Here is a 15,270-nt window from a genome sequence, read left to right on the forward strand (position 1 = left end):
TAGAGTTAGTTCAACATCCTTACGAGGCTCATTAGTTTCGGTTTTAAGCTATCATTTGTAGTTGGCTTTCCCCCCAAAAAATAACAAAAAACAAAAAAAACAACCTAAAAGTAGTATCCTGAATATCCTTGTGTGTAGATTCCCTGCCTGCTTAATGTGTGTGTGTGTATGGAGAGTGTGTGCCAGTGGCAGTGTGTGTGTGCGTGAGACTGCGTGTGCCTGCCGTTGCTTTTGTTGTTTTGTTGTCTTGTTGTGGTTGTCGTAGCTGCATGCCGCATGGGAAACTTTCTCTCTCTGCTTGCCACATTCTCAAGTCCTTTCTCCGCTTTCAGTTCAACTCCTTAGCCGCAACACCCCTCTTCCACCTCTCCTTTCTGAATAATTGAAATGATTACGTGTTCTTGAAATGTTACGTTCTATCCCCACTTGGTTACTAAGTTTAGTTTTTTTGTGTTTTTTTTTTTTCAATAAACTATTTACCTAATTGTCTGGTAATTTTTGAAACTTTTAATCCTTGTTTGGGTTTTATTTCTATTTATTTATTTTTTTTAAATTAAAAATTCAAGTATACTTCTTTGATTTCTACTTTGAAAAATATCGTATATCGTAAATAAATCGATTGCCGATAAACTTGATTTCATTTATGGTTGATTTAAGAATTATTTAAGTATTTTTGTTTCAATCCTAAACCTTACTCCTTAAAATCTAACCCTGAGCTTTAAGAACCCCGCTTATCCTTGAAACTATTTCTGATATTTAAACCAATATCTAGAAAATCCTCTACTCAAAGTCTATTCCCGGTTTGCCTGCACTTACAGCCCCCAAGAAATGAGGCAAAAAAAAAAGGAAAAAAAAAATAGAAAGAAAATAGTCCTGCTTCCTTCGCGACTGGTATGCGTCATAAATTTGTAATCAGAGCGAATGCGCGAGGACAACTCATGTCCGGTGGAAACCGGCTGTTTTATATCCAACTATTCGCGTCCCTGTCGCGCCTTGTGTTTGCGGTTTTCTGCCTTTTATTAGTTTAAATATAGACTTGAGTTGTTTAAAAACGTTGCCACACTGAAGCAGAAGCAGAAGTAGAAACAGAAACAGAAGCAAACAGAGCCAGTACCGCCCGTCCACCCATCGAACTTCGGGTGGGTGCCGTGCCGCAATTGCGTCAAAGCTCTACTTTCACAAAATATATAGCATACAGTTGCGCGTAAGGATACGCCGTCACACACAGACACAGACACAGCGACACCCATACAGGCACAATCTAATTGTCACGCCAAGCCAACTATTATGGAATTTTTCCTTTAGTTTTCCTTCCACCACTCTCACTCTCCTATATATACTAACATATATATAGCGCCATATAATCTATATAGTATATACTATATAGGTGTGTGTGTGTGTGAGTGTGTAGTTGTAATGTGCGAGTGAGAACACGAAATGGAACATTTCATAAAGTGACGTTAGAGTTTTTTGTGTGGCGTTCGTTCTGTACTTTTGCTTTTTTGCTTTTTCGCCTTTTGGCATTGCATGTGAAGAACTTAAAAAAAAAAAAAGACAAAAATAGACTGGTTGGCGAAATCGATAGGAAAGGAACCGAAACAGGAAGCCGGAGGCAAAAATAATGTCATACAAAATGCATGGCGGTGCAATTAAAATTTGCCCAGAACATGCACAAAATAATACTACTCTGGCCGATTACAAGCTATTCAACAGAAAAAAAAGCCAAATAAACAAGTTTCAAATGACATTGAGTCCTTTTTTTCCCCTTGTATCCCTCTACCTAGCAATTATCCTTTAGTAGTTTCTCGTAGTCTAATAGTAGCTTACAACACTATTTTTGGTTTTCCGTTTTTTTTTTTTTTGAAAGCATGCAACACTGTTACACCTATGGAATGCTGTCCAACACTGGTTTACCTTAGTTTTCTCTTCCGTTTCCATAAGCATTTCCGTTTCCGTTTTGGTTACCACCACCTTTCTACTCACTTGATTTTGTTTCCGTTTCCGTTTTTCGTTTTGAAAACTTACAAAAAGAAAAACGAAGAAGAATATCGAATCGAAAAGAAGCAGAATCATTGAAATGATGTAGCGCCCGAAAAAATATTGAAAAATATTGGTCCCAACCAACTGGTGTTACTTTTGCATACCAACAGGAAAAATATATATGAAGGCTTTAGCCTTTAGCTCCCACTTTCTTCCAACTTTCTTCTCCCTCAAAAATGAACTCTAAACTCTCTATATTCCTCCCCTTGGCTCTCTACCTCCATCTATCCGACCTCACTCTGTATATATATGATATGATATTATAAATATATGCCAAAATATATATATAGATTAATGTGATATGCAAAACTGAAACCATCACGAAATTGTACAACTTTAATCCGAATCGAAAAGCGCTTGAAATTGGTGTTCATTTGTGTGCTGCTCACTTTCTGACTTATGATTTTCAAATCTTTCGTTTCCTCGTTTTGAGTTAGATTCGGAACTCGTGATTTATCGTATGATTTTGAAAGAGTAGTGCCTTACTAATCGATTGTTGTATAACCCGTTTAACCAGATCCGATATGATGACGAGGACGAGGATGAAGGTCCACAACCGGATCCTACACTTGAACAGGGTGTGCCAATACCTGTTCGATTGCAGGGCAGCTTCCCGCCGGAATTGGCCTCCACTCCTCTCGAGGATATCGATCCCTACTACAGCAATGTACTGGTAAGTCATCGATATATATTGTATAGTAGTTGTGGTAGAGCTATATCGATATATTCTTAATTATAATTATGATTTGGTTTTGAATATTGGCGACAACCTGATTGCGAACCTGATCTTCTTGCAGACATTCGTAGTTGTAAGCAAAGGAAAAGATATTTTTCGCTTTTCTGCATCAAAAGCAATGTGGCTGCTCGATCCATTCAATCCGATACGTCGTGTGGCCATTTACATTCTAGTGCATCCCTTATTTTCCCTATTCATCATCACCACAATTCTCGTCAACTGCATCCTGATGATAATGCCGACAACGCCCACGGTTGAGTCCACTGAGTAAGTACTATCGGATAGCCGATATCGGAAATATATATCGAGTCTATCGAGTGTTAAATCCGATAACCCACACACGTAATTCCCCCGAACTAAAAATAAAAAAAAACACACATTTGATTTTCGTTTTTGAATTAACTTTCTTCTAGTGAAATTTTGTTTGACTTTTTCGGTTCGATTCTTGATTTGTGAGAACCTTTATTTTGAAAATATAACCTAATATATATTATACTCTCTGTATTAGACATATAAGTATATAATTATATACTATATATGCTATATATAATCGACTATATTTAAATGATATTATTATGCAATACTATATACATGTAACTTTTTCGATATTTATGCAGATGTGTATTTAGGTCGAACTTGAATTTCTTTCCTCTATGATTTTTGGTAAAAGCCAAACACTGAAAAGAAAACTGAACTAAAAACAGCAACAAACCAAAGTTCAATCGATGATATTGTAATCACACCTGTACATAAAGAAATATCCATTAAAAATATATTATCTACTTAGTCTACTAACTCTCTAACTGATTTTTAAAGAAAATAAAAAATGCAAACGTAACTGCAGAGGTAACAATTTTGAGTCCTAGGTAGCCGACTATACTCGTAGTGGTACTAGGATGAGTACTAGGACCAGTTCGTCCTTTCGAGTCGAATTCATTTCGCTCTTGTATGATATCCACCACCTTCGCATCATACTACATTCTATATAAAATACAATATATACTCTATATATATAAACTTGTATCTTAACTGCGTTTCGATCGTTCGACCATAGAGTCTTGATTAAAAAATCTTAAAAAAAAACAAAAATCCATTGAAATTAATACTCATTTCAACTGTAAATTTGAATCGCTAGTCCATCTGCTACGGCGATCCTGATCCTGAATATATATACATATATATAGAAGTCCAACTGGAACTGGTTGGTTTTGGTTTGTTCACGTTTCCAATTGAATATTCAATCGATATATCATTTTTAAACGAAGTAACTTTGATTCGTATGTAGTTTAAAAATTAGCAAATACCTTAATTACATATATCTATAGATAGTATATCTAGATTATAACCTATAGCTCATAGTTGAAACTATATCATGTAAATTGTTAAGTAAGTATTAAGTAAAAGTTAACAAATTTTTGTATTCCCCGAAAATTCAAACCCAAACTAGAAGCCGTAACTACTTAGTACATTTTGATCATTGTATTTATGTATAAATCATTTAAAAATACACAAAACATATAGTATATTGTATACATAGAGATCCTGTAACTACAAAAACTAGTTAAGATTCCTTTATAATTGAAAATATTAGAAAATATTGGTATTAGTGGAAAAACTGGGGCTCATATAGTGTAGAAATTGTGTGATTAGATGGAGAAAACATAGTTCTTAGAACAGTTGATAGATCCTTCGACTTCATATATTAATATATTAAACATATACTTTTTATCCGGACAGGACATCTGTCTCTCGCTCTTTTTTCTTGTTTAGTAATCCTAGAAATTGCGTATCTCTAGCTAGACTGTCGATAACTAGACTGTCGATTAGTGATCATATATAGAATATTGCGTATACGTAGTCCTGTACATAGGTAACGGTAAACTCTAGCGACAAAACCAAAAAAAAGCGAGCAAAAAAGCTTCAAAAAGAGCGCCACGAGGAGCGCCCCGAAAGCAAAATGTAAAGTGAAAAGAGTTACGTCATTTTTCTAGCTGATATCAAAGTTATTGTCGCAGATTTGGTATCAGAATCTAGCACCCTAAGGCAGTCGAGCGAGAGAGCGGGATGAACGAGACAGGTTAGCAGCGAACAGCGAACAGCGAGTAGATAGTAGCGAGTAGCGAGGAGCGAGAAGCGACAGAGAAGTGCAAGCGGAAGTGCCACTTGAACTTGGCCAAGAGTAGGGCGCCTGGATGAAGAAAAAAATAAAAAGAAAATAAAACCAAAATATATATACAAAATATATCAGCAGGTGCCGCATAACTTGAGACACGCACACTCGCACAAGCACACACTTACACACACACACACGTGCTCTGGGAGAAAGTGAAAGAAATGGCCAAAAGAAAGGAGGAGAAGAGAAGGTGAATTCATAAAGTGGGTCGTCCACTGAGCGAAAAATTAAGGGCACTTGGACTAAGTCTAGTTTTTTTTCAAATATTAATATTTAATATTTAATATTTTATTATTATTTTTAAATCAAATTTGAATAGATTTTTGTAGAATCTTTGGATTAAAAATCAGAAAAGAAATGTCCTTTCCAGGATCTTCGTCCAAAAGGGGTCACACTTGTGCGAGCCCCTGAGAAAGATATAATACCTGCAATTAAAACACAACTCAAGTGCCCTTCACGGACATTGGGGCCTAGGTCAGACGCGTGCTCATCCTTCCCATTTTGGGAGGAGGCGACACAGAAAGCCACAGAAGCCCAGTCACCCAGTCACCCAGCTACTATCCAACTTAACCCAACCACCCACTAAGCCACCTTCGTCCTGGCAGCCGACTTTGAACTAGTTGGGCCGAACTAGGAGACTAGGTAGAGGCGGCGAGAGTGTCACTGGAGCGCTGTCTGCCTCAAATCTGTCAAATGGCTAACCAGAACCAGAAGGCGTTAACTGGGGGATGGGGTGGTGCGGCTGGTAGGCGGCTATGGGCGTGGCAAGCTGAGTAAGCTTGGGTAAGCAGGGCAAGATGGGCAAGTCCTAGGGGCCGAAGGTCGGCCTATTGATCTGACACCCACAGAGTCCAAAGTCCAAAGTCCAAAAGCAAAGCCAAATGCAGAGGCAAAAGCAAATGCACGCAGAGACAGAGGCTTTGAGCATTAACCATTATTGACATTGACAATTGTCTATCTGCATCTGCAGTTCGGTAATTAGGACGTTCGAGCACTCGCCAAGTGTCCTTTTGATGTCCTGCGCCTCAAGTTTCTGGATATCTGTTAGATGTTTTCTTATGCAACCTGATTTTCTCCTCCTCCTGACAGTATGGGTGGGAATTAAAGCACAAAACATGATTTCAATTTAAATACATACAAATAATTAAAAAGTTTATAATATACATAAGTTTAGAAAAGGTGTAACAATAAGTTAGTTTTAAAATATTCTAAAAAAAAAAATATTAAAAGCAGACATCATGCCGAGGAAGTACTTCTGAATTAAATAAACTTGTTTCAACGCTGGATAAGGTGGAGCCACACAAATCAAGGATCAAGGATATAGGATATATAATTATGATATATAATTTTAAGTGCAAATATTTTCATCTATTTTCTTCGACAATTTTCACAATTGGTTTTAGTTTTCTGTGTGTGTGTCTGTTTCTTATATTGTTTTTTTTTTGTGTGTGATTAATTATTTAACCATCAGGCGTTAAAAATAAATCAAATCAAATTTGAAATGCATTAAAATCCTAAAAAAAAAGAAGAGAAGACCAACAACAAATTGCATTTCGAAATTCAATTCGTTTTTAGGGTGATATTCACCGGAATCTACACATTTGAATCAGCTGTTAAAGTGATGGCACGAGGTTTCATTTTATGCCCGTTTACGTATCTTAGAGATGCATGGAATTGGCTGGACTTCGTAGTAATAGCTTTAGCGTGAGTTACATATATACCTATATATATAATTATAAATATATATATATATAAAAACAAAAAAAATATATCTTACAATTGAATAATACTTATATTTCCACACTCATAATCATGTTTATACACTGCATTTGCGAATTGGCGATTTGAAAACTCCAAAAATGCTGCCCCAAAGTATGCAATACATATATATTGTATCCATTTTGATGGCATACTTTTAGGCGAATCGGTGTATAAGCATCTACTTTGCGTTTCTGTTGCCCTTTGACTTACAATTTGCTTTTGTATCAGTATCAGTAACTAATTCATACATTCGTAATACCGTAGACCCATTTAAAATCCGTCTAGCAATGCCTCAGAAACTCAATTTACCATTATTCCCTACCCCCCACCCACCCCATGATATTTTTCAGTTTGTTTTCCTTTGAAAGTTTTCAGTCAGTTGACTTCTGACTACAAATTAGCCGTATTTGCATACAATATTTATTATTATTATCAATTTATGCAAAATAATCACACAGAGCCACACACCTCATTAACATAATCAAAAGAGTGTGTTGTGTGTGTGTGGCTGGGTTGGAAGGGTAATAAAGGCAATTAACATCGAATCTAGTCAATCATTGTGAGAAGAAAAGGGTTGTGGGGAAAAAAAGTTAGTTAACCAGACGATTTACAGCCAGGACATATGTACAATCCACACTCCTGCAGCTCAATTAAATGCAATCAAAGCGACAGATGTGTGTCCTATCAGCATCGCTGGTGATTAATTGAGCGCAGGTTGGAAGGTTGAAAAAATCATGAATAGTAGATAAATTGAATGAAATTTTGAATCAGAATCTAATTAAATGAGAGGGCTAACTAATTCATGAATAATAAACAAGAGAGAGATCCCCAACCTCAAAGGGAAATAAATCAATATGGTTTTGAAAACTAGAAGCAAAGTTAGCCCTTTGATTTTTCACAAGCAATTAAAATGAAACAAGTTGAAAATTCAATTAAATGCAAATGACAAAAAGTTTCGATTTCTCCGAGTTGGAGTTTCCCAGAAGCAACAACACAAAAAGTTTACAAAGGCTTTTAAAACTAATAGAGGTAAAAAGTGAGCCGAGGGAGCCGAGTGGCAGGGCAGGACGAGTGGAAACAACGATTACATGCATTAACTTTACCAGTTGGAATAAAAAAAAAAAAAAACAATATAAAAAAAATATCAAAAAAAAGGACAAAGAGCAAAGGACTAACAAAAACAACAATTATCCGTTACACGCGAGGGAAATGACAAGAAAAAAAAGAACGGAGTCCTGTTAGTCGAGCATTTTTATTGATTTATTTTTTGCCGTTTCTAATGACGCGCCCAACCACACTCACACACACACACACACTACCGCACATCCTAGGATTTTCTACGATTATTTAACACACACACATATACACACACATTCACACACATACATACATTGTATATGTGTTTGTAACACACACATAAAAAAGCCATAAACAAATTTTTTGGTCGCTCGAGTTAATTTTTGTTCCATTTCTCATCTTTTCTGTTTTTCTGTTTTTCGTTATTTTCTTTTCTTTTGCTTTCTGTTCGGTTCAGTTCGCTTTCTCCCTTTTGGCTTTCTTTTTTTGGTTTTTGTATTTTTTTTTTGTTTTTTGGGGAAATTGCCGCTTTCCCTTCCTGTGTTGTTTTTGTCGTTTCGTGACAATTCCATTTCATTGCTTTCTGCTTCATTTTAAGCATTTATTGGAGCTGTCTATTTGCCTTTTTTTGTTCTGTATGCCACGTTGTTGGGGCGCTAGAAGCAACATGGGGCGGGGCAGGTCGGGGCGGAAGAATCATATGACAAGGGGCGAGGGGTCTGAAACCGTTTGCTGACTGTGTCGTGCGGCACATTTGGCTGGTGGCGCCGCCAGGACGCGCAGCCTTGGCTCGTCAATGCCAGGCACGACATTTTAAAGCTCCGGCTTTAAGAGTTCGTGCCTCTTTTTAGCCATTTTTTGTTGCCAGCAAAGTGGTAGCCCCACATGGAATGCAGGCCAACTGCACACTTTTCACCAATCCTATCGAGGGGGAATTAACAGAGATGTGCCACACAGCACAGAGTTGGAAAAAAAACGAGGCTGTAGGGTACAGAAATTTAAGTTTAAAGCAAAAAAAAAATAAAAATATTACGTATACGCCATGTAGGCAAAAATAACTTTTTTAGATAAATATTTCATCTATTTCCTCCATAAACCCTATAATTTCATGTTGATTTGCCAGCTTTGAAGCAAAAGAATGAAAACAAAACGATTTGTAACAATAATATTGCGTATACGCCATGTAGGTTTTTGCAAATTTCGAAGAGAGAGGCTCTCTTCACCATAAAATCCAATTTAAATGAAAATATTCAATAAATAAATGACAATAATTGAATTGCAAATATAAAAAAAATAGAGATAGACTTGAAAAAAAGGACATTCCTAGCAGCTTAATTTAAATAAGCCTCTAACCAAATTTCATATGGCGGCATTCGAGCATTAAAGCCAAAAAAAATGTGTAATTGCATTCTTTACACACAAATATCTCTCTCGCAAACGTAGAGTGAGCTTTAATCAAATAAATTCCAAAGTAGCTTACATTCCTACACATGTGTAATCAAATAAAATTTATGGCATAACAATCAATTAAATCAGCTTGAGAGTGAAGTCAGTCAAGGCCCTCACTGCGTATACGTAATGTCTGGCTTGTCTTTCAAAATACTGGCTTAAAATACCGACAATTCGTTTGCCATTTAAGCTACTTTTTCATATAAATAGAAGGCCAACAAAAGCACCAAATGTGCCACATTGCGTATACGTAATATTTCGGTTGAAAAAGGATAATGGTTTACCGAAAAAGTGAACTTTTACAATTTAATTTTTATTGAAAAAGAATGTGATTTCTGTTGGGGTTTCAACGAAGAAAACTTGATGTGCTTTTCGAAAAAGCAATTTATTTGTGGAAAATAATGAAAAAAAAACTTATAATAAAGTAGCCAGGGCAATTTCGCTTTCAATGAAAAGCAAACATCAAAGCCTTTGCGCTTGCCTCATTATTTATTTCATTTCTATATAATATTTTTCTTGAATAGTATATTTGCTTTGAAGCAAACGGATAATCCGGAGTCCGGAGCAGGCCAGAAGTCGGGCAATTATATGACAGAAGTGCACGCAATGCCAGACAAATCGATAAATATTCATGAAATATAAATGGGAATCGCTGTTGCCCCTGGCACTTTCGGTTGAGTTTCACTCGCTGGTGGTGCTGGTGGTGCGATAGTGGGTGCACCGCTACCCGAGAATTCCCAAAGGATGACGTACAAGGGGTCAGAAGCAAACCGAGGCCCGACTCCCGACTCCCGGCTAAGCAGGCTCTATTAATATGTTTTTTTTATGACCAAAGGGGGGAAAAATTGATCGGTGGGACAGGTGGCTAAGTGGACTGGGTCCGGGACCAGGTGAAGCTAATTTACAAAATGTGTAATAAACTTTGGGGTCGCTGCTTTATTTATTTTAGTACCCATGTTTATGCATATGTCAGAGTTCGCTTTCATTTCAACTTCCATACCATACATATATACCTTTTATTTATTTTTCCCGTTTTTTTTTTTTATCGCATACACTCGTTTGATTTGCCTTAATTGCTTTGTAAAAGGATAAAAATAAGCAGATATGATATACATTTGTCTATGAACCAACCCACATTTGTAATTATATCGATATCTTGATCGAAACGAATCGATTTCAAATTCTATAAATAATCGTAACATGCACGCTTAACATGGCACTATAATTACTAATATCCGATGACATTTTGTGTGTATATCCGTAATCCTCCTCTGCCGCCGAATCGAATGAATCTACTGAATCCCAATATCCACATCAAAATATCGATAAATGCCTATCGATCGACGATCACAAAACACAGTTATGTGACCATGGGTATAGATTTAGGTAACCTTGCAGCCTTGCGAACGTTTAGGGTGCTGCGAGCGCTTAAAACCGTAGCCATTGTGCCAGGTATGCATTAATTATTATAAAATAATACAATATTATATAGTTTATTACTCGATCTGATTGATAAATCTATTGTGAATCCCCCAAATAGGCTTGAAGACCATCGTCGGTGCGGTCATCGAATCGGTGAAGAATCTGCGCGACGTGATCATCCTCACCATGTTCTCGCTATCGGTATTTGCGCTAATGGGTCTCCAGATCTACATGGGCGTCCTCACCCAGAAGTGCATCAAGAAGTTCCCGCTGGACGGCTCCTGGGGCAATCTCACCGACGAAAACTGGGACTATCATAATCGCAATAGCAGCAACTGGTATTCGGAGGACGAGGGCATATCCTTTCCGCTATGCGGTAATATCTCTGGAGCGGGGTAAGATATACAATTATTTAGATTGAGATTAATTTTCTTTAACTATCGATATAAATCGATAATAATCGATGAATTTCTTTCATTTCTTGTATCGATGAAAACGATATCCAGGCAATGCGATGACGATTATGTGTGCCTACAGGGGTTTGGGCCAAATCCAAACTATGGCTATACCAGTTTCGATTCCTTCGGCTGGGCCTTCCTCTCCGCATTCAGGCTGATGACCCAGGACTTCTGGGAGGATCTGTACCAGCTGGTGTTGCGCGCCGCAGGACCATGGCATATGCTGTTCTTTATAGTCATCATCTTCCTAGGTTCATTCTATCTTGTGAATTTGATTTTGGCCATTGTTGCCATGTCGTATGACGAATTGCAAAAGAAGGCCGAAGAAGAAGAGGCTGCCGAAGAGGAGGCGATACGTGTAAGTAGACACCCAGACCACAAGTTGCCCCAGACAACTGCCTAGATGCCAGTGGACGTTGCCAGTTCTTCATACTGAGTATGAGCAACTGCCACTACCACATGCCCCAAAAGGCAGGCTGGCAGGGGACAAAAACCCGACAAACCAACCAGAACTACTACAACAAACAAACAAACAAACAGAAACTTTAACAAACTACTTACATGAAACTCTACCCAAAAAAACAAAAAATAACTAAACTACAAACTGAAAAACCAACAGAACATGGTAGATAATTTCAATTTCGATTGCTGCGGGATCTTTGATCGAATATTGAGAATATCTACCCGTACAATGAATCGACAGCAGACTTGCTTTTTTCTTTTGTATGTAATATATAGTAATATATATTTGAATCGACCTACTCGTATGTATATCATATATAGTATGCCCTAATATCTCGTATGCTTAGCTAACTGTCTATCAAATCAAATTTAATCAACTTTCGCAACATATATATATGTCTAATCAATCATTTTGTATAAAATGTCGTACTCTGTTCCGTCTGATACTCTTCTGATACAAAAATATATATACAAATATGACATTTAAACTCAATCACTTACCATTTAGCTTTCAAAAGTTCCTGGAACTTGCCTTCTCTATCTCTCTATTTCTCTATATATATTCATATATATTTATATATGTATATGTACCTATAATATATCTAATCTTGTATGTAAACTCTATCGAGACACTCTCGTACTTAATTATATATCCTTATGATTTTAGTGCACCATAGTTTTGATCCCGTCACTTGCCACAAACGATTAACGAAAAAAAAAAAGAACAAAAGAAAAAATCAAATTACTCACAACCTATATACTTGCTCTATATATATTATATATTGTGTATCTGATAAGTAATCCCCACCAACCTTAACTTCCCATCCCAGCCAAAGATCCCTCCTCGAAGCCCAGCACAGCACTTTTAATTTATTATTTGATCTGTAAGACTATCTGTGACTATCGATGATCAAAGTAGTGTAGTTTGGCTTTCTGTTTGTGTCAAATCCTCTCAAGACCCTTGAACTCCCGGAATTAGAGCAAAAGGCTGTGGATATGTTTCTTAAACTATTCATATTAACATATTTCTGCCTTTGATAAATGAAAAAAACAGCATTACTTCCTTGTAACATGATTTCTTAAAGAATAAGCAAAGATTTATCGATTTTTATCGATTTTTTTTAAACTATAACTATCAACTTTTTCAAAAAGTTTATTCCATAGCTCTTGAGCTCTTTCCGAAACCCCGTCCTTATCCCTTGTCCCGAGTACCCGATAAACCTCCGCTTTGGAGGCCAAAGATCAATACTCAGTCCATGTATATCGATTATTGATGCAACCGATTGATCGTTGTAGGAAGCGGAGGAGGCAGCTGCCGCCAAGGCGGCCAAGCTGGAGGAGCGGGCCAATGCGCAGGCGCAGGCAGCGGCGGAAGCGGCCGCCGCCGAGGAGGCCGCCCTGCATCCGGAGATGGCCAAGAGTCCGACATACTCCTGCATCAGCTATGAGCTGTTCGTTGGCGGCGAGAAGGGCAACGATGACAACAACAAGGAGAAGATGTCCATACGGAGCGTCGAGGTCGAGTCGGAGTCGGTGAGCGTTATACAAAGACAACCAGCACCTACCACAGCACACCAAGCTACCAAAGTTCGTAAAGTGAGCACGGTAAGTATTCCGAGCGCAGGCGCAGCATTTTTCTTTACCTTTCCTTTCCATTCCAGTCTTTATTGGTTTTTTGTTACCATTTTTACCTTTTATTTTCATTTTGTGATTAGATTCAGTTGGCATTTCGGTTTTTGCGTTTCCGTTTCCGGTAACCTCTTCTTTTCATTCAAATTATATCGATAATTATAACCGTTTATTTATGGTTTTATTTACGTTTCATTTCCGTTTCCGTTTCGGTTCGGCTTTTGCGTTTTTTGGGCTCTACTGTACCCATGTGTATAGATCTCTAGTTGTGTTAAGTGTTCTCACTGGAGTAGTGTTTCCATTGGGATTGTTGAATTTTGCCAGATACAAATAATATCAATAAATATCGATGAGAAAATCCTATGAATATATCGAAAAAAATAGATAAGATTCAACAATCTTTTATCGTTTAATCGATGCCACGGACAATCGATTGTTATGTATGCGTTTGCCTTGCGTTTCGTTTTTGGCCTCGGATAGGTTGCTTTTCCGTTGCGTTTGCTTTAATCGAGGGTCTCGTCCTCCGATCACTGCCTATCGATACCTATTCGATTGCTGACTAATCGCTGATACTTATAGGCCCCTCTTCCCGCCTATTCTGTTCGAGTTTTTGCTTGTGTTGCCAGCTCAGCCCTAAAATGTTCCCTCTTCCGCCGATAACTATCGATAATTTCGATACTACCGGCACAGCTACAGTTTAGAGCTACAGTTACCGCTACCGTTACCGTTACCGTTACCGTTACATTGCCATTGCATTTATATGGACTCTTAGTTCCGATTATCCCATATCATTTTGTACCTTCTGTTTGATTTGATTTTTTTGTAGTATACTTTTTGGATCTTTGTACCCTTGTTTTGGTTTTGATTTGATTGGATCGTACATTTCGTGCCTTATATTGCTATTAATACTTACCCGTATGATCATGCAACTAGATATTGAATCCTTTCATACCTGTATATGGACATAGTATTAGTGCGTGTCAATATGTATGTATGTATTCAATTTTTATCTATCTCTGTCTCCTTTATCTTTCTACCTCTTCAAGATATTTTTTCGTTTTTAGTTCAGATCTTCCTTCTACTTTCTATTCTTGTGTTTCTTTTGTAATATCTGGTATTCAGGATAAAAAATCGAATAGATCTATGTCCGTCTGGGTTATAATAAATTGATAAAATCCTTTTAATATTAGAATTTCATATACAAATATTTTAATAAATTATAGAAATCGTTCCTTACAAGTTTCCTTAAACATGTCCTTACTGAGTACCAGGTATTTATTGTCGGAATCTTCGACTGATTTTCCTTTTTCGTTTGGTATGTGCATGCGAGTGCCTGTGTGTGTGTGTGTGCGTGATATCGACATATCGATATCGATATCGATAGTTATAGAAATCGCGGATAGTTTCTAGTTCTGGCTTAGGAGCTTTCAATAATGATTTATCCATTTGCCTAGCTTCAGACTCTTAGAACTTTTATTTGTGTTTTGGTTTAAGTCTCCTTTTTTGTTAAGTGGTTTCCTTTCCGTTTCAATTTAGATTTCGATTTCGATTTCGATTACGATTTTGGTTGGGTCATTGCTCGGAATGCTTTAGGTAACATCGAATAAAATTCTTGTTAAATAAAACAACAAATATCTTATCGTTTTCTCGACAATTGAATTTCCTACTGCATTCTGCCTCGCATTCTGTCATTGAAACGCTAAAATTCATAGAAGAACCAACCCCCAGTGGGTGTTCGGCTTAAGATTTGTCAGCTTGATGGCTTTGAACCCACAGAAACTAAAATACAAAAAATATATCACTTTGATTTTATTTTTTTTGTTCGAGCTTTTGTTTCAGATTCGAACTCGGCTTAGGCTTTTAGCGATGGAATTTCTTATTTTTCTTCCAAAGTTTAGTTCATGTTTGATTTTCGAGACTCTTTTTTGTTCGATATTGTGCGATAGAGTTTGAGATTTGATGATTTTTGTGGTTGCATTAACCATTGCATGCATTGATCGAACGTTACATTTACCGTTATAGCATTTGTATGTGTATAACAGTTATATAACAGTTGACACACG

General features: G+C 37.1%; 1 protein-coding gene across 36 annotated transcripts in view; it reads left to right on the top strand.

The window, feature by feature from the left end:
* Positions 1-15,270, top strand: part of LOC116654462 (sodium channel protein para) — a 68,231-nt gene that overhangs the window by 12,333 nt on the left and 40,628 nt on the right. For 30 of the 36 annotated variants that reach the window (XM_044717084.1, XM_044717098.1, XM_044717082.1 and 27 more), the window contains 7 exons: positions 2,558-2,713; positions 2,838-3,043; positions 6,525-6,653; positions 10,597-10,688; positions 10,777-11,053; positions 11,165-11,474; positions 12,875-13,183. In XM_044717084.1, coding sequence (XP_044573019.1) covers positions 2,558-2,713; positions 2,838-3,043; positions 6,525-6,653; positions 10,597-10,688; positions 10,777-11,053; positions 11,165-11,474; positions 12,875-13,183 — 1,479 coding nt within the window. The remainder of the gene's footprint in view (positions 1-2,557; positions 2,714-2,837; positions 3,044-6,524; positions 6,654-10,596; positions 10,689-10,776; positions 11,054-11,164; positions 11,475-12,874; positions 13,184-15,270) is intronic. The other 6 variants (XM_044717108.1, XM_044717110.1, XM_044717113.1 and 3 more) reach the window with 1 other exon arrangement.

The sequence above is a fragment of the Drosophila ananassae genome, chromosome XL (genome assembly GCF_017639315.1).
Source record: "Drosophila ananassae strain 14024-0371.13 chromosome XL, ASM1763931v2, whole genome shotgun sequence".
NCBI classification, from domain to species: Eukaryota; Metazoa; Arthropoda; class Insecta; order Diptera; family Drosophilidae; genus Drosophila; species Drosophila ananassae.